At 42.5% G+C, this 19,922-nt stretch overlaps 1 protein-coding gene across 2 annotated transcripts in view; it reads right to left on the minus strand.

Annotated features, from left to right (window-relative positions):
* LRIG1 (leucine rich repeats and immunoglobulin like domains 1) overlaps window positions 1-19,922 on the minus strand; it is a 123,932-nt gene that overhangs the window by 40,280 nt on the left and 63,730 nt on the right. For both annotated transcript variants that reach the window (XM_056524563.1, XM_056524562.1), the window contains exon 3: window positions 15,627-15,701. In XM_056524563.1, coding sequence (XP_056380538.1) covers window positions 15,627-15,701 — 75 coding nt within the window. The remainder of the gene's footprint in view (window positions 1-15,626; window positions 15,702-19,922) is intronic.

Consider the following 19,922-nt stretch of genomic DNA (forward strand, 5'->3'; position numbering starts at 1 on the left):
TTCCAGTACTTATTAGCTGCTGAATACTACAGAGGAAACCCTTTTCTTTTTGGAACACAGAGCTCTCTGCTGACATCATGACCACAGTGCTCTCTGCTGACATCTCTGTCCATTTTAACCCCTTCAGGACGGAGCCCATTTTGGCCTTAAGGACCGGAGCGTTTTTTGCACATCTGACCACTGTCACTTTAATCATTAATAACTCTGGAATGCTTTTAGTTATCATTCTGATTCCGAGATTGTTTTTTCGTGACATACTCTACTTTAACATAGTGGTAAATTTTTGTCGATACTTGCATCCTTTCTTGGTGAAAAATCCGTAAATTTGATGAAAAATTTGAAAATTTAGCATTTTTCTAACTTTGAAGCTTTCTGCTTGTAAGGAAAATGGATATTACGAATACATTTTTTTTTGGTTCACATATACAATATGTCTACTTTATGTTTGCATCATAAAATTGACGTGTTTTTACTTTTGGAAGACACCAGAGGGCTTCAACAGTCAGCAGCAATTTTCCGATTTTTCACAAAATTTTCAAACTCAGTATTTTTCAGGGACCAGTTCAGGTTTGAAGTGGATTTGAAGGGTCTTCATATTAGAAATACCCCATAAATGACCCCATTATAAAAACTACACCCCCCAAAGTATTCAAAATGACATTCAGTAAGTGTTTTAACCCTTTAGGTGTTTCACACGAATAGCAGCAAAGTGAAGGAGAAAATTCACAATCTTCATTTTTTACACTCACATGTTCTTGTAGACCCAATTTTAGAATTTTTACAAGGGGTAAAAGGACAAAATTTTTACTTGTATTTGTAGCCCAATTTCTCTCGAGTAAGCACATACCTCATATGTCTATGTAAAATGTTCGGCGGGCGCAGTAGAGGGCTCAGAAGGGAAGGAGCGACAAGGGGATTTTGGAGAGTACGTTTTTCTGAAATGGTTTTTGGGGGGCATGTTACCTTTAGGAAGCCCTTATGGTGCCAGAACAGCAAAAAAAAACCACATGGCATACCATTTTGGAAACTAGACCCCTCGGGGAATGTAACATGGGATAAAGTGAACCTTAATACCCCACAGGTGTTTCACGACTTTTGCAAATGTAAAAAAAAAAAAAAAATTTTACCTAAAATGCTTGTTTTCCCAAAAAATTTTTATTTTTAAAAAGGGTAATAGCAGAAAATACCCCTAAAAATTTGAAGCCCAATTTCTCCCGATTTAGAAAACACCCCATATGGGGGTGAAAAGTGCTCTGCTGGCGCACTACAGGTCTCAGAAGAGAAGGAGTCACATTTGGCTTTTTGAAAGCGAATTTTGCTCTGGGGGCATGCCGCATTTAGGAAGCCCCTATGGTGCCAGGATAGCAAAAAAACCCCCACATGGCATACCATTTTGGAAACTAGACCCCTCGGGGAACGTAACAAGGGGTTAAGTGAACCTTTATACCCCACAGGTGTTTCACGACTTTTGCATATGTAAAAATTTTTTTTTTTTTTTTACCTAAAATGCTTGTTTTCCCCAAAATTTTACATTTTTAAAAAGGGTAAAAGCAGAAAATACCCCCCAAAATTTGTAACACAATTTCTCCCGAGTACGGCGATACCCCATATGTGACCCTAAACTGTTGCCTTGAAATACGACAGGGCTCCAAAGTGAGAGCGCCATGCGCATTTGAGGCCTAAATTAGGGATTGCATAGGGGTGGACATAGGGGTATTCTACGCCAGTGATTCCCAAACAGGGTGCCTCCAGCTGTTGCAAAACTCCCAGCATGCCTGGACAGTCAACGGCTGTCCGACAATACTGGGAGTTGTTTTGCAACAGCTGGAGGCTCCGTTCTGGAAACAGTGGCGTACCAGACGTTTTTCATTTTTATTGGGGAGGGGAGGGGGGCTGTGTAGGGGTATGTGTATATGTAGTGTTTTTTACTTTTTATTTTATTTTTTGTGGTAGTGTAGTGTAGTGTTTTTAGGGTACAGTCGCACGGGCGGGGGTTCACAGTAGTTTCTCGCTGGCAATTTGAGCTGCAGCAGAAAGTTTGCGGCAGCTCAAATTTGCAGCCAGATACTTACTGTAATCCTCCGCCCATGTGAGTGTACCCTGTACGTTCACATTGGGGGGGGGGGGACATCCAGCTGTTGCATAACTACAACTCCCAGCATGCCCGTTGGCTGTCGGTGACTGCTGAGAGTTGTAGTTTTGCAACAACTGTAGGTACACTGGTTATGTATCACTGAGTTTGTGACCTAACTCAGTGTTTCACAACCAGTGTGCCTCCAGCTGTTGCAAAACTACAACTCCCAGCATGTACGGTGCATGGTGTAAGGTGACTGCTGAGAGTTGTAGTTTGCAACAGCTGGAGGCACACCGGTCGTGAAACACTGAGTTAGGTAAAAAAAAACTCTTGAGTTTCACAACCAGTGTGCCTTCAGCTGTTGCAAAACTACAACTCTCAGCAGTCACCGACAGCCAACGGGCATGCTGGGAGTTGTAGTTATGCAACCAGCAGATGCACCACTACAACTCCCAGCATGCACTTTAGCTGTTTGTGCAAGCTGGGAGTTGTAGTTAGACAACAGCTGAAGGTACACTTTTCCATAGAAATAATGTGCCTCCAGCTGTTGCAAAACCATAAGTCCCAGCATGCCCATAAGGGAATGCTGGGAGTTGTGGTGGTCTGCCTCCTGCTGTTGCATAACTACAGCTCCCAGCATGCCCTTTTTGCATGCTGGGAGCTGTTGCTAAGCAACAGCAGGAGGCTGTAACTCACCTCCTGCTGTTGCTTCATCGCTGGACTGTCCCTCGCCGCCGCAGCTGCTCCTGGGGCCCCGATCCCAACAGGGGCGCCGGGGATCGGGGTCCCCAGCACCGGGGGTCGTCTTCCCGCACCCGCTCACGCCCTCCGGAAGAGGGGCGGAGCGGGTGCGGGAGTGACACCCGCAGCAGGCGCCCTGATTGGTCGGCCGGTAATCCGGCCGACGAATCAGGGCGATCGTGAGGTGGCACCAGTGCCACCTCACCCCTGCAGGCTCTGGCTGTTCGGGGCCGTCAGAGACGGCCCCGAACAGCCAGTAATTCCGGGTCACCGGGTCACCGGAGACCCGATTGACCCGGAATCGCCGCAGATCGCTGGACTGAATTGTCCAGCGATCTGCGGCGATCGCCGACATGGGGGGGCATAATGACCCCCCTGGGCGATATGCCGGGATGCCTGCTGAACGATTTCAGCAGGCATCCGGCTCCGGTCCCCAACCGGCTAGCGGTGGGGGCCGGAATTCCCACGGGCGTATGGATACGCCCTCGGTCCTTAAGGACTCGGGATGCAGGGCGTATCCATACGCCCTATGTCCTGAAGAGGTTAAGAACTGTCCAGAGTAGAAGAAAATCCCCATAGCAAACATATGCGGCTCTGGACTGTTCTTAAAATGGACAGAGGTGTCGGCAGAGAGCACCATGGTCATGATGTCAGCAGAGAGCACTGTGTTCCAAAAAGAAAAGAATTTCCTCTGTAGTATTCAGCAACTAATAAGTACTGGAAGGATTAAGATTTTTTAATAGAAGTCATTTACTTATCTGTTTAACTTTCTAGCACCAGTTGATTTAAAAAAAAAAAAAAAAGTTTCCCACCGGAGTACCCCTTTAAGAGTTCTTTTTTAAAATGTGCTCAGGATGAGTCATCTGCTGCATGGACCAATGTTGTCAGGGTCTTTAAATGTAATGCTTCAAGAATGACTACATAGAGGAACTTATCATTAGTTTCATGTTGGCCGAATCAGGGACAGCATTAATCTGGGACAGGCTCCCTTATAACATAAGAGTTATAGTTATAACACCAGCTGGGTACAAGGCTTCCAGTCATTAGGATGGTTCCCCAGAACTTTTCCCCAACCCAAGGCCATTAATCGATAGATCTCTTAGGAGAAATCCTTTCATGGAGGGGAAGGGAAAGTTGTCAGAGACCCTTCCATCTACTTGAAGCTCCATTCCAGGTGCGCATTATAAGTATGATTCCTCCAAAACACCACAGTGTGTCAGAGGGAATCATATACATTGTAAGGATGATGCTTCAAGAGTACCTGTCACCAAATTAAACCTTTAATATATTGTTCCTTATGTAATTATAAGACACTTTGCTATTTACTTGCGGTTAAAATTCTCAACCTTTGTATGTTTTTAATGTGAATGAAAAAACGGCCCATAGGTGGCTCTGTTCTGTTCCCTGCACAAGTCTAACAGTTAGTTTGGTCTCCTACCAGTCTGGCAGGAGACTAAACTCAGGAAAAACGTGTGGGGCATGACGAGGCACAGCTTTCGCAGGCTTCAGTGACGTCACGTCTCCTGGGGAACGCCCACTTTCTCCTACCGGGAGGTCACACAATGTGAGCAAGGGGAAAGGTATGATACAGAGCTTTTTAAAGCTTTTTTACGGGCGGGAGGGGTATTAGGAGTAGTTAGGGAATATAATCTGAGTTAGTTTGGAAAATATAGTTTGATGACAGGTATTCTCTGTTTCATGCTGCCCATGCTTCATGCAGCATGAAATTGTAGAAAAATTCCCTTTAGGAATCCAAATAATTAAAATATTTTAAGGAAATGGTGAGTATGGGTCTCTAATTTAGGACCTGTATTTAAGAGCAGAGAGCAACTACTAAGAGAGTCTCTGTGCTCAGATGGCCAATTGATTTCAATGTGACTATGTAATGCTTGAATTTTCCCTGTGGTGGCGCTGCATGGAAACTTAACACTTAGGCTGGGTTCAGACTACAGAATTTCCGCCTGCAATTTCGCTTTGAAATTGCAGGCGGAAATTCCGATTGCTAAAATGTATAGTGTAGTGAATGGTTTTCCGTTCACAAATTCACACTTCGGAATTTGTGAAGCGGAATTTGTGAACGGAAAATCCGCTTGGAAATTTCCGCCTGAAGAATGGCGCTGCTCTTTCTTCAGGCGGAAATCCTTGCGGAACACATTGCAGTCTAATGGAGACTGCAGTGTCCGCGCGGTCCTAGCGCCGACTGATTCAGTCAGCACTGGCTGCACTCGGAATCTCCGGGCGGAAATTTTCTGCCCGGAGATTACGTAGTCTGAACCTAGCTTTACAGGTGCAGGTCTTCAGACCTGTAAAAAGTCAATTTAAAAGGGGGCTCTTCTAATAAAGGGACATTGTAAAAGGTAGATAATCCTTTATACCTATGGGGCATATGAAATTATTTGACTTTTTTAAAGGGGTACTCCACTGCAAAAATATTATATATATTTTAAATCAGTTGGTGCCAGAAAGATCTGTAAATTACTTCTATTAACAAATCTTAATCCTTCCAGTACTTATCAGCTGCTGTATGATCCACAAGAAGTTCTTTTCATTTAAAATTTCCTTTCTGCCTGACCACAGTGCTTTCTGTCCAGAGTAGGAGCAAATCCCCATAGAAAACCTATCTTACTCTGGACAGTTCCTAAAATGGACAGAGGTGTCAGCAGAGAGCACTGTGGTCAGACAGCAAGGAAATTCAAAAAGAAAAGAACTTCCTGTGGATCATACAGCAGCTGATAAGTACTGGAAGATTAAGATTTTTAAATAGAAATTATTTACAAATCTATTAAACTTTCTGGCACCAGTTGATCTATTTTTTTTTCCAGTGTAGTACCCCTTGAATTATAATTTATACCTGATGTTGCAGAGGTGGTGGGCAGTGTTCTTAATGTATATCAAGCCCACAGGCATAGAATACTCCCACATAGCTGTATAGGCAGGTTATTATGACTGGATATCTGACCCCGGTGATGATGACCTCTTTTGGGATGCTCCGGTTCTAACGGGAAACCTTTCATGTAATATGAACAAAAAACTGTATGATGTGGTCATATAATGTTCATACATGTGGTCATATAATGTTCATACATGTGGTCATATAATGTTCATACATGTGGTCATATAATGTTCATACTTAATCTACAATCTAAACTAAGAGGAGATGGGTTGTTTGATATAGTGGATAACATAGGGAACATTTCCCCTAATACATTTTATATTTTTTTATATTGCACATTATATTTTTTTCACCTTGAAGTCTGCCAGGTCTTCAAAACGTACAGTCAAATGTGATTTGATCAATAAGAGACAAGGCAGGTAATATAGGCAATCATCCATAGAAAAACACTGCATGTGCCGGCTTTAGATTCCATCCCTACTGCCCGTCTGCCGAGCAGAAATCCATCAGTGCCGTGTACTTAGTCTATCTGTTTAATTGCAGTTTAATGCAAATTGATCTGGACATTAATTAGCCTGTAAAACAGATTGATTTTTTAATAGAGTTTTATACTCTCTCCAGTGACAATATAGACCTATTGATTTAGTTTCAACAGTAAATACTCTGCAGAAAGCCGCTTAGCCCTTTGTGAACTATCTAATCCTATTTTCCACTCCCTTCTTCCCAAAGGAGGGTTAATTTTAAGTTTGGTTTTTCATTTGATATGTAATTCGTAACCTTTTCGGGTAGGGGTCTGAGGGTTCAAGCTCCTTATTAATTACTGCAATGGAGAATTCAATGAATGCAGACAAAAGACAAAGAAAGCGAAAGGTTAACTATAATTTTACTTTATTCTGAATAAATGGGTCTTCTTCAGGCTGCAAAGCCATATGGGAATGTCATCATCAGGGCAGAAATCAGAATATTATGCATAGAGTAAAATATAAAAAGTTAGTCAGACAATAGTAGTCTATACTGGGCTGATTCCATAACCCGAATAAGCCACAAATTCAGCCAACGTGGGTCATTCCTCTGACACTATTGGAATACAGTAACCCCCCCGACATGCGACGGCCCCGACATATGATCAAATCGACATACGATGGCCTCTCAGAGGCCATCGCATGTCGATGTCAGAATCGCCATACGATGCTTTTATATGTTGGGGCCATCGCATTAACTGCTATCAGACAGCGCAAAATGCTTAAGCTGCTGTCGTATAGCAGTTTGAGCATCCCGGACAGGTTCACTTACCTATCCCCGCTGCTCCGGGTCCACTTCGCGATTCTCCGGCGTCTTCTGCATCTTCTCCGGGGTCCGGGCCTCGCTTTCCGGAGTCGTTATTACGTCGTGAGCACGCAGTCCCGGCGCACCAACGTAATAACGTCACCAGAAAACGAGGCGGAAGAAGCCGGAGGATCCCAAAGAAGACGCCGGAGCAGCGGGACAGCATCGGGAGCCCCTGGGACAGCATCGGGATCGGTGAGGACACGGTCCGGAGCGGCAGGGACAGGTGAGTATTAAATGCACTTTTTACATTGCACGAATCCCTCAACATACGATGGATTCAACAAAGGAAGTCATGGGGTGTCAAGCAAGGGGATACGAACTAGTCTCGCGCTACAAGCGCTTCATAAGGCCGCTTCAGGCGGCCTTATGAAGTGCTTGTAGCGCGAGATGGGTCCGAAGCCCTTGCTGACACCCCATGTACGTCGTCTCCCTGCACCTTATCTATATAAGATATGAAAATAAAGAAACACTAAAGAAGCAATTATGCTGTGAGTGCACTTGGATTTCTTCTTTGATGAATCCGTGCGGAATATTTTTGCAAAATTCTGCACAGACACTACGCCGTGTGAACATACCCTTAGACTACTGATCATGCTTGGTAACAAAAAAAAACACAATCTTCCTAGTACTCAAGCTTGAGTGGTTTGATTTAAAGGGGTACTCCGCTGGCCAGCATTCAGAACTTTTATTTCCAAACGCTGTGTGCGTGCTGCGGGGGTCGGCCACGACCCCCGCATCGCGCACACAACGTTTGGAACTAAATGTTCTGAATGCTGGCCAGTGGAGTACCCCTTTAAGCGTACCTGTCCATTTAGTTTTGATGCAATTTGAATGCTTGACTGTTGGGTGCAGATTATTGCTGTCCCATCAAAATTTGCAAGGACATAGAAAAAAAAAAACAGTATGCCATGTATACCAATGAGCATTTGTGATGGCTTCCAATACATAGTCATGCTTGGGTTCCCAGTAAGTCATAGTATCCTGTTAGACATTGGCGTCCTGTTTCCTGCTGTAATAATGTCTCTCTATGGAATAAGAACACTAATAACGTGAATTCCAAGGGGGCAATTAGTTTAAAGGTTTGTGCCAATAGTTAAGTGTTTTATAGGACATTTCATGCTTGAGGAACCTAGAAGGCTTCTAAACTACGGTACATGCAAAGATGGAAAACTCTAGTGCAATAATCTTGCTGGGTGTTTTTTTTTCCTGCTATCTATATATTATATATACATACACACACAGTGATCTCTCAACTTCCAATGGCCTCAACATACAATAGTTTCAACATACAATGGTCTTTTCTGGACCATCGTAACTAGAAACCAGACTCAACATACAATGTACAGACAGTCCAGATCTGTGAAACGTGTCACATCTGGAGGAACTGACCAATCAGAATGGGCATGTTACTGGTAAATCACCTCTAATACTGAAGTGCATGCACTGAATGGCTGCCTGGTAGCGCCCCCTACAGTACAGGGAGGAACTACAAGTTCTGTACTACTCCTTACCTGTGCCAGGGTTTGCTGCTCTTTTGGACACAAAGTAAGGGCGGCTCCATTTGGGACACTGTGTGTACTGTACAGGACCCTGAAGAAGCTCCTATCCTCTACATAGACCATTGTTTCCCAACCAGGGTGCCTCCAGTTGTTGCATAACTACAACTTTCAGCATGCCCGGACAGCCAACGGCTGTCCGGGCATGCTGGAAGTTGTAGTTTTGCAACAGCTGGAGGCACCCTGGTTGGGAAACACTGACATAGATAGTGATTTACAGCTCCCAGCAGATCTTTCTTACTCTTATATGTAAGGATTTGCTTTATTTATATTAGTTATCTACTTATTTTTCTTTAATCCTCACTTTTTCCTATTTTTGGATGACATTTTGGCGACTTCAGAACCAAATCCCAGGTTTCCATAGAGTTTTGGTCTCAACATACAATGGTTTCAACACACAATGGCCGTCCCAGAACCAATTAATATTGTAACTTGAGGGACCACTGTGCGTGTGTGTGTGTGTATATATATATATATATATATATATATATATATATATATATATATATATATATACACACATACATATATATATACACACATACATACACACACACACATTTTTATCTTTTTTTTTCTCCAAATTTGTCAATTTCTCAACAATGAGGCTTTGAAGAACAGCTTTTCTTGTGTTAAAAAGCTTCTACTGAGGGCACATTGAATGCCAAAAAGACAAGAAAACAGTGGGAGCTGATACTTGTTTAAGTCAGAGCAAGGATTCTTTCCTACAAGTGCTAGTGACTGGAACACTTGGGGACTTTCTAAAAGCCTCCTTGATGTCATATTGCATTGAAATGTGGGCTTTCTTTAATCCTGAATAAAAAAAAGGGCATCTTAAAGACTTTTTTTTTTCTCCAGATCCCAATAGTCAGCATTTATTTCCTCACTGCTGAGTCCCTCAGTGTTTGTGAAATAGCAGGGGATGGCTAATTGACCATTTTCTATTAAACACAAGACATAATAGAAGAACATCTGGTGAATAAATGAAGGCTCCTTTGAAAGGCTCCGTAGTGCTGACTTGGACTTCCCAGCAATGGAAGCCAAACTCAAGACAACTCTTTTCAAGCAACACAAAGCCTTATACAAGTTTGGAACCAAAGATTTGCAGAGAAACCAAAAATACTAAACTTCAGTTTATAATAGTCAGTAAATAGTCTGTTAGCCGTAATTTATGTTCTTGAGCATTTGGTGTAAATTCTCTTTTCTAAATGTCTACCATATTTAACAGATTACTAGGTCATACAGTCATTTTTATTCATATATCATTTTTCTTAGAAATGTACATGGCTATAGCTATATGGCTTAGAAAACTTCCAACTCCCAAGAGCCCCACATTTTCATCCTTTCAATGGAAAATAAGTTTGGATTTTTAGGCAAATTTAATCCCCATTGACTTCAATGGGATTCCACAGCTGAAATGGGGGGGGGGGGGGGGTGAAGACTGGACTTATATTTTTCCGTAGCACGGAAAGCGGGATTTCCGCATTAAACATTCCACAGGAGAAATTCTGCTGTGTGAATGACCATGCAGAATCCCATTAAAGAGAATGGGCAATAAATGTATGTAGAATTTCGCACAGAAAAGTCATGCGAAATTCTGTGCGGAATTTCCATCGTGTGAATGCGGCCTTAACCCGATTGGTAACGCGTTATATAGAAGGTAAAATCTTTTTCCTCATCATGTTTTTGCCCCCAGGGATGGTGAGGATATGAAGTTTGTAAGTTACCCCCTGCCACCCTGTAAGGAGTCCCCTGGGCAGAGAGCTGTACTTACATAGTGACACCCCTCGGTTTGATTGACGGCCCGCATCACTACTCTGCTCCGTCTGCTTAGGGAGTAGAGTAGAGTCACTATGACCGGGACTGGGTAAGTACAGCTCCCTGCCCAGGGGACTAGTTACAGGGCAGTGAGCATAACCTACAAACTTCATATCCTCACCATTAGAGATGAGCGAACTTACAGTAAATTCGATTCGTTACGAACTTCTCGGCTCGGCAGTTGATGGCTTATCCTGCATAAATTATTTCAGCTTTCAGGTGCTCCGGTGGGCTGGAAAAGGTGGATACATTCCTAGGAAAGAGTCTCCTAGGACTGTATCCACCTTTTCCAGCCCACGGGAGTACCTGAAAGCTGAACTAATTTATGCAGGATAAGTCATCAACTGCCGAGCCGAGAAGTTCGTGACGAATCAAATTTACTGTAAGTTCGCTCATCTCTACTCACCATCCCTGGGGGGGGGGGGGGGATCCCTGGGGGGGCTAGAATCTAGTGCTTGGTTCACTTTAGCTCTTTACTTAAAAAAAAAAAAATAATAATCTATTGACAAACAATAAGATAATTCATAAAGATTGAGGAATTGTTGACTTTAAATATGGCTCGACTGAGGATAGTGTTTTGCTCTTTGCTGATGATATTTTTGCATATTTGGACATCTATCTGTTTCCATTCCAATTATTATTTCTGAATTCAATTGTCTTTTGTAAATTCCCAGGCCTACACGTCAATTGGCCAAGTTCTTTCTACTCCCCCTGGGTAGTCCTGACCCAGGCCTAGAAAAATTGCTTTCAGTGAAGCCTCGGATTAGAGGCATTGATTGAGATTTCCACATTTGTTAGATAAGCATGGCTAAATTCAACTTTTCCTTTAAAAGGTGTTAATTTAATAAAATGTTAGTGCTTCTGAAAGTGTTATATGTTCAGAGCAATTCACACATTTGGCTTAAAATTTCTTCAAAATTCTGGATGTAATAATTTATGATCTTGTATGGGAACGTGGGGGCGTTAGAATGGAAAAAAAATTCTCTCCAGCATCCAGTAGCCAACAGGAGGGTGTAAACCCACTAAACTTTTGCTGATATTTCAAATCACAGTTTCATTATTTGATAAATGGAGAATCTCATTTGACAGACACTCTTGTACTTAATTATAGTGAAGACAATTTTTTACAATTGCTGGAATCTGGGCAACTAAAAACCTTGGCCTTTTAAAAATGCCCCTACTTGTGTCAAAGTATGGAAGGTGTGGGAAACCTCCAAGAAGTTACAAGATGCTTATTATACATTCCATCCAACTTTTTATTTGGTGCTTTGGATTCTCATAGTTTCCTGGAATCTCATAGCATATAACACAGATATGGTGCAAAAAATGTAGAAGAACTTTTTGAAAATTGTATTATATCCCATTGATATTAATGGAAGTTGCGCAAGTGGAGTATCCCTGCAAAATAGGTTGTTTACATAGCTCCCAGAGTTACATAAACAACATAGCTCGCAGAGTTATACTTTTTGCTCAACTCCCATTAACGTAAATAGGAGTTAAACAAATTGCGTAACTTACTCAATTCAGTTGCTTTGGTCTTCCCAGCCACCTCCAGGGGCCTCAAACTGAACGGTGGGGTCATTAAGCAGAAATCAGGAAATAGGAATACCCCTTTAAGAATGGGGACAGTATGTTTTTTGAAGATATTACCGAAGAGCTCCATGTGGAAACGTGAATTTTAAAAGTGTAACTTTATAAACAAAGCATTTTTGGTTAACAATTCATGAGGCGGCTTTAAAATTTTCAAAGTTATTTTCATGTGGATTACTTAAGGATTTTGACATGGAATATATGTCAGAAAACTTGTGTGAACCATCACTCATCTAAACAAAAATTGCAGGAGAATATGGGGGTGCTTTCATCTTAAAGCGCACCGTCAGATCACACAATTATTTTTTTTTTAAATATATCACTCGGTACCTAATCCTGACCATGTACATCTAATTTTTATGTGTCTAGCACCTTTATTTATTTTTATTACACTTTTAATTTAGCTCACTAGTCTGAATTCCTCTCAAAGGGAGGGGGCGTGGCCTCACTGTGCAGGTCTCCGCCCCCTCCCTCAGTATGCTGTCTGCTCACATGTCCCCTAGCATTGGCAAAACTACAACTCCCATCTTGTCCTCACTGACAGTAGCGGGACACAAGCTGACAGTGGGAGGATTTTTCCTCCAGTTGTGAGCCCTGCACTCACAGCTGTCAATCAAGGAAGTGTGTCCATGACGTAGTTGATGATGCATGGACACAGCAGGACTAGTATGTGTCCAAGCAGGCAGGGGGGCAGTTGTTTGACTGTTTTTTTCAGTATGAAATACTGAAGATTTTCTAATGAAAGCAATTGCAAAACCTATTGGTTTTACATGCTTTACAACATATCAAAAGTTTTTGTATCTGACAGTGCCCATTTAAGTATGAGGCAGTTCTTCAAAATCTGTGCCAAAGTTAAGCCTTACTTCAATCCCAATCCTTTATTGTCCGATGACCATATTTAACCTCTAAATCATTGGCTAGGATAAGGTATAAAAGTAACGCAGACTATCCAAAAATGTTTAAGTGAAAATGCAGGTTGATTTAATCTCTTCTAGACTTTCCCAAAACTATACAGATTTTGGGATTAGGTGTTTAATAATATCAATTCTATCTTGAAGTTAAATATTTTTCCAGAAAGGATATTATGTATTTTGGAAGTGTTGGATATTTTTGTTCTTCTTTTAACACTGCTTTGGCCGTATAAGAGTCTCCATATGTGTCTCAAAAATTAACTTAAGAAGATCCTAAATTAGACAAACAAGAATAGTTTTGGTAATATTTTTCTGTTTGAAAAACTTTATTATACCGAAATAGGTGAATTTGATGTGTTTATGCATCATTGTCATTTGGTCTGATAAATGAAAATTTTGGTGATAAGTGAAAATTGATGTGAGAATATATAATAAAAACTGTTCAAAGAGTCAATAAGGTAACATCAACTAATAATACAAATCAACTACTGTAAGCACATAAAAATAAGGCTTAAGTTTACCCAAGGGATGACAAGAAGCTGGCAAAGACTCTGTGCCTTAAGAATATGGCTAATTTCCAACACCAATCTCAGATCTACTTGCTATATCAACAATTTTATTGATGGAGCAACATGCCAAGTCACCTCAACTGTATTTGTTGAGTTTTTTTCCACTTAAAAGTAAACACAGGTGAGCAAATTCAAACTGAAAAAAATGAAAGGTGAGCGTATCAACCTCCAACAAAATGCCGATCAATAGCACCGGAGGATTAAATGCTAGTTTAATCAAGAATAACTTCTGTAACTAACTTAAAGTAAACAAAAGAAGACTTTACAGAGAAGCATTTCCTGGCAAAGATAAAGCACAAATCCAAAGGTTTAATGAAGCATAGAGACCTTTACAAAACACATTTCACCGGATCTTGGGTTCCGATAGAGTGTTTTCAGTCAGGGAGATACAAAAGTGAGCAGTTCAAATAAGAAGCAGAAACACCCGTTTAGTAACTTACAGTGAAACCATCAGCTGAAGACACTGGCAGCAGCCACTTACTAGGTTATACCAATATTAAATTACAATCAAATATACTCACAAGGAAGGTTGATCCCTTTTGAGGTGTTAAAGGATCACAAAGTTTTGGACGCAAGCAAAGAATTTTGGTTTGCCCAAATAAGACACGCAGATAGGCCAACACTAAATAGAGATTTCTTTAATATAGAATCACGTAAATTGATAGAAAATATAGAATATATCACTAAACACAGGGGAAGTAAAAAAGCCCATATATATGAACTTGTTAGAAGAACTCCCAGGAAATAACCAAGAAAAGGCTAAAAAGAAATGGGAGAGAGTGGTGGGGAGAATAGAGGAGAAGAGCGGGGATAGAATATGCCAAAATGCGGTGGATCGTTCATCAAACAAAAGATTTCAATTGTTGCAATCCCGGGTAATACTTAGATCAGACTACTCCCCGGTCTATTTGTGGAAAATGAACTGTAGGAGTAGTTCAGCTTTCCCAAAATGCAATATGAATGAGGCAAATTTGGAACATCTACTGTGGGATTGCCCAAAAATAAAGATATTCTGGAATGATATTGCGGGGTATCTGACACAAAAATTTCAAACTCAGATTCTTCTATCAATCAGGTCTGCGATCCTGGGAGATTTTGCCGAGTTTGGACCACAATGAAATACTTATGAAACTTTGCATTTTGGGCAAACAGTTGATTATGACCAAATGGTTTGCCGAGGATGTGCCGAACATAAAACAGTGGATGGCGCTGATGGAAAAAGTTAAAAAATATGAAAAATTTAGAGTTGGAAGATCTAAAAAAAAAAGAGGAAACTTTTTCCAAAAACATGGGAACTGATGTAAGGAATGTAAGAAGATCTGATTACCTACTTACTTTAGCAGCAATGTTAACATGACAAAAAGTTTGTATGTTTTTTTTTTTCTCTCTCCTCGGCTCAGGGTGGGTGTGGGAGGGGGGGGGGATAAGCATATTTTTTGTTATTCTATGAAAGTCTATGATATTTTTTTGTAAAATGGAATTGAAAATAAATAAATAAAAAAATTACAACCAGGGTTGCCAACCTAATTTTTTTTGTTGTTTTGCCAGGCCTTGGGAATTTCACATTCAGAACCAAAATCAGTTATATGTATACAGCTCATAATACTGAGTACTGAAGGCATATTATTTCATTAGAAGATGGTGGCCAAATACAAAAGGATACCATCTGATACATCAAGCTATTTTTTAATAAAAATAGTTAAAAGGGTTTGCCCACAAATAGTAATTATACCTAACCCCAGAGTACCCCGAGTATTGTGAGCGGACTCTCCTCTGAACGGAGCAGTGGTCACATGTGTGCTCTGCCACTCTAATCATTCTATAGGGGAGCCACAGGAGATAGCCAATCACTGTCCAAAACAAAGAAGAGTTGGCTTCCCATCCTAGAAAAAGAGGCTGTTCCTCTTTCGGGAGATCTTTGGTGGGTCCCAGCAGTCAGATCATTTTTCTCTATTCTGAGGATAGAGGATGACTACTATTCGTGTCAAGAAGTCAGTTTACACAATATTTTACATAGTAAAAACAAAATGAAAAAAGGAAACACATTTTGATCAAAAAGTGCGCTAAGAGCCTCCATTTTTTTACCTAGAGTGCTGTTGCAACTTTCTTTTTTATACATTTAATATTTTACATAGTTTAACTTACAGTGAAAGGCTGATGACATGTGAGGAGGCAGATCCAAGAGAAGGAAAGACACTTAGCTCATTGTAGCCCAGTTGCCTAAATGAAAAATATAAAAACAAAACAAAACTATAAATATGCACATAAGGATAAAGAAAAACAGTAAACACTAATTTATACACATTTTCTCCCAAACAATAAATTTTTACATATTCTCCTAAATGTTCCTTAAATTCCTTCACACTTCATGGAAAGACTATTTCTAAACCACATTGGGGGGCATTTACTAATCTTTTACTATGTAGTCTGGTTTTTACCCTGTTTTTTTCTACTTCATTTTTGACTATGTGCGACAAATTTACTAAATTGTTGCACGGCATTAATAAATTTGGCGCACATAGGCAAAAGTGGGAAATTTACTTCATGTAGTAGAAAAAATAGTCTGTTCCTTTTTCCTGCTGTCTGAATAGGTTTGGCTGCTGGTTTCCTTCTGGATCTTTTGTTTTTGAGTTTTTTTTTAGCTTTTTCACCACATCTAAATAATTCAATAACTACAATGGTCCCTCAAGTTACAATATTAATTGGTTCCAGGAAAACCATTGTAAGTTGAAACCATTGTATGTTGAGACCATAACTCTATGGAAACAGGGTAATTGGTTCTAAAGGCACCAAAATGTCATCCAAAAATAGGAAAAAGTGACAAAGAAAAATAAGTAGATAACTGATATAGATAAAGCAAATCCCTACATATAAAAGTAAGAAAGATCTGCTGGGAGCTGTAAATCACTGTCTATGTCAGTGTTTCCCAAGCAGGGAGCCTCCAGCTGTTGCAAAACTATAACTCCCAGCATGCCTGGACAGCCAAAGGCTGTCCGGGCATGCTGGGAGTTGTAGTTTTGCAAAAAATGGGGCCACCCTGCTTGGCAAACACTGGTCTATGTAGAGGACAGGAGCTTCTTCAGGGGTCCTGTACAGTACAGGCAATGTCCAAAACAAGTAATGGAGTTGCCCTCACCTGGTGTCCAAAAGAGCAGCTAACCCTGATACAGGTAAAGTGTACAGAACATGTAATACCAGTCAGTGCATACACTTCAGTAATACAGGGGTTTTACCAGTGAATGCCCATTTTGATTGGTTGGTTCTTCCAGCCATTGACACGTTTTACAGATCTGGACTGTCTGTAGCATTGTATGTTGAGTCTGGTTTCAACTTACGATGGTCCAGAAAAGACCATTGTATGTTGAAACTATTGTATGTTGAGGCCATTGTAAGTTGAGGGATCACTGTAAATTGTAGTCATGGCTCAGAAGTGGTAAACGGCGTTTAGTGTGTGTGTGTGTGTGTTTATTACATTTTTTTAACACAGTTTTTTTCTCCCTAAATGTACTTACACTTTTTTTTTTTTTGGTTACTTCTTCTACAGATCTGTGTATCCTGTGGACTCCTTCGGATTCGGTGGACTACTTCGATGACCAGCGTTTTTCTTTGCTTGATGTTAATAAAATGGTTAACGAGGGCTTGTGGGGGAGTGTTTTTTGTAATAAATTTTTTTTAAAACCTGTTGTGTTTTATTTTTATTTTACTTTACTAGACAGGCTTAGTAGTGGAAGCTGTCTTATAGACTGAGTCCATTACTAAGCCGGGCTTAGCGTTAGCCACAAAAACAGCTAGCGCTATCCCCCAATTATTACCCCGGTACCCAACACACAGGGGTGCCGGGAAGAGCCGGTACCAACAGGCCCGGAGCGTCAAAAATGGCGCTCCTGGGCCTAGGCGGTAACAGGCTGGCGTTATTTAGGTTGGGGAGGGCCAGTAACAATGGTCCTCGCCCACCCTGGTAACGTCAGGCTGTTACTGTTTGGTTGGTATTTGGTTGAGAATAAAAATAGGGGGACCCTATGCGTTTTTTAAATATATTTAATTATTTATTTAAAAAAAAAACGCATAGGGTCCCCCCTATTTTCATTCTCAGCCAAATACCAACCAAACAGTAACAGCCTGACGTTCCCAGGGTGGGCGAGGACCATTGTTACTGGCCCTCCCCAGCCTAAATAACGCCAGCCTGTTACCGCCTAGGCCCAGGAGCGCCATTTTTGACGCTCCAGGCCTGTTGGTACCGGCTCTTCCCGGCACCCCTGTGGCGTTGGGTACCGGGGTAATAATAGGGGGTTAGCGCTAGCTGTTTTTGTGGCTAGCGCTAAGCCCAGGTTAGTAATGGACTCTGTCTATAAGACAGCTTCCACTACTAAGCCTGTCTAGTAAAGTAAGAAAAAAACACAACAGGTTTTAAAAAATTTTTATTACAAAAAACACTCCCCCACAAGCCCTCGTTAACCATTTTATTAAAATCAAACAAAGAAAAACGCTGGTCATCGAAGTAGTCCACCGAATCCGAAGGAGTCCACAGGATAAACGGATCTGAAATGAGAAGAAAACAAAAAAAATGGTTTAGTACATTTATTATCACCTGCTCACACATCTCCCGCCCCGCACGACTACAACTGCCAGCATGCCCTTACAGTAAGGACATGCTGGGAGTTGTAGTTGTGTGGTGCAGGAGATGTGTGAGCAGGTGATAATAAATGTGACAAGCTTGTCCCCTGCCCCCAGCTGCAGGACTACAACTCCCAGCATGCCCTTACAGTAAGGTGGGGCGGAGGCCGGGCACAGTGTTTCCCAACCTGGGACTTGTAGTTTTGCAACATCTGGAGGCACCCTGGTTGGGAAACACTGTTTTAGGCCAGTGTTTCCCAACCAGGGTGCCTCCAGATGTTGCAAAACTACAAGCCCCAGCATGCCTGGACAGTCAAAGGCTGTCTAGGCATGCTGGGAGTTGTAGTTTTGCAACATCTGGAGGCAACCTGGCTGGGAAACACTGGCCTAAAACAGTGTTTCCCAACCAGGGTGCCTCCAGATGTTGCAAAACTACAAGTCCCAGCATGCCTGGACAGTCAAAGGCTGTCTAGGCATGCTGGGAGTTGTAGTTTTGCAACATCTGGAGGCAACCTGGCTGGGAAACACTGGCCTAAAACAGTGTTTCCCAACCAGGGTGCCTCCAGATGTTGCAAAACTACAAGTCCCAGCATGCCTGGACAGTCAAAGGCTGTCTAGGCATGCTGGGAGTTGTAGTTTTGCAACATCTGGAGGCAACCTGGCTGGGAAACACTGGCCTAAAACAGTGTTTCCCAACCAGGGTGCCTCCAGATGTTGCAAAACTACAAGTCCCAGCATGCCTGGACAGTCAAAGGCTGTCCAGGCATGCTGGGAGTTGTAGTCTTGCAACAACTGGAGGCACCCTGGTTGGGAAGCCTGCGCAACTTACCGGCTTCCGTAGGATCCAGCGCTGCACGACACTGCCGCGCGACACTGCCGCGCGACACTGCCGCGCGACACTGCCGCGCGACGATCTCCGACAGCGATCGTCGCTGGAGCCTCGGAAGGGTAAGTGAACCTCTTCGCCGGTCCCCTTCAGCTGTTTAGTTTTGCAACAGCTGGAGGACTACAGTTTACAGACCACAAACCAGGGGTCTGCAAACTGTGGCCCTCCAGCTGTTGCAAAACTACAACTCCCAGCATGCCTGGACAGCCAATGGCTGTCCAGGCATGCTGGGAGTTGTAGTCTTGCAACATCTGGAGGCACCCTGGTTGGGAAACACTGTTTTAGGCCAGTGTTTCCCAACAAGGGTGCCTCCAGCTGTTGCAAAACTACAACTCCCAGCATGCCCGGACAGCCAATGGCTGTCCAGGCATGCTGGGAGTTGTAGTCTTGCAACATCTGGAGGCACCCTGGTTGGGAAACACTGGCCTAAAACAGTGTTTCCCAGCAAGGGTGCCTCCAGCTGTTGCAAAACTACAACTCCCAGCATGCCCGGACAGCCAAAGGGTGTCCAGGCATGCTGGAAGTTGTAGTCTTGCAACATTTGGAGGCACCCTGGTTGGGAAGCTTGCGCAACTTACCGGCTTCCGTAGGATCCAGCGCTGCACGACACTGCCGCGCGACACTGCCGCGCGACAGTGCCGCGCGACGATCTCCGTCAGCGATCGTCGCTGGAGCCTCGGAAGGGTAAGTGAACGTCTTCGCCGGTCCCCTTCAGCTGTTTAGTTTTGCAACAGCTGGAGGACTACAGTTTACAGACCACACACCAGTGGTCTGCAAACTGTGGCCCTCCAGCTGTTGCAAAACTACAACACCCAGCATGCCCTGACAGCCAAAGCCTATGGCTCTCAGGGCAGGAGCCCGGGCTGACATTACAGTGCAGCCGCCCGGGCTCCTCATACGGTCTCCCCGCTACCCACCCCCCCCCTTGTCTCCCGCCCGGG

The sequence above is a fragment of the Hyla sarda genome, chromosome 6 (assembly GCF_029499605.1).
Source record: "Hyla sarda isolate aHylSar1 chromosome 6, aHylSar1.hap1, whole genome shotgun sequence".
Lineage (NCBI taxonomy): Eukaryota > Metazoa > Chordata > Amphibia > Anura > Hylidae > Hyla > Hyla sarda.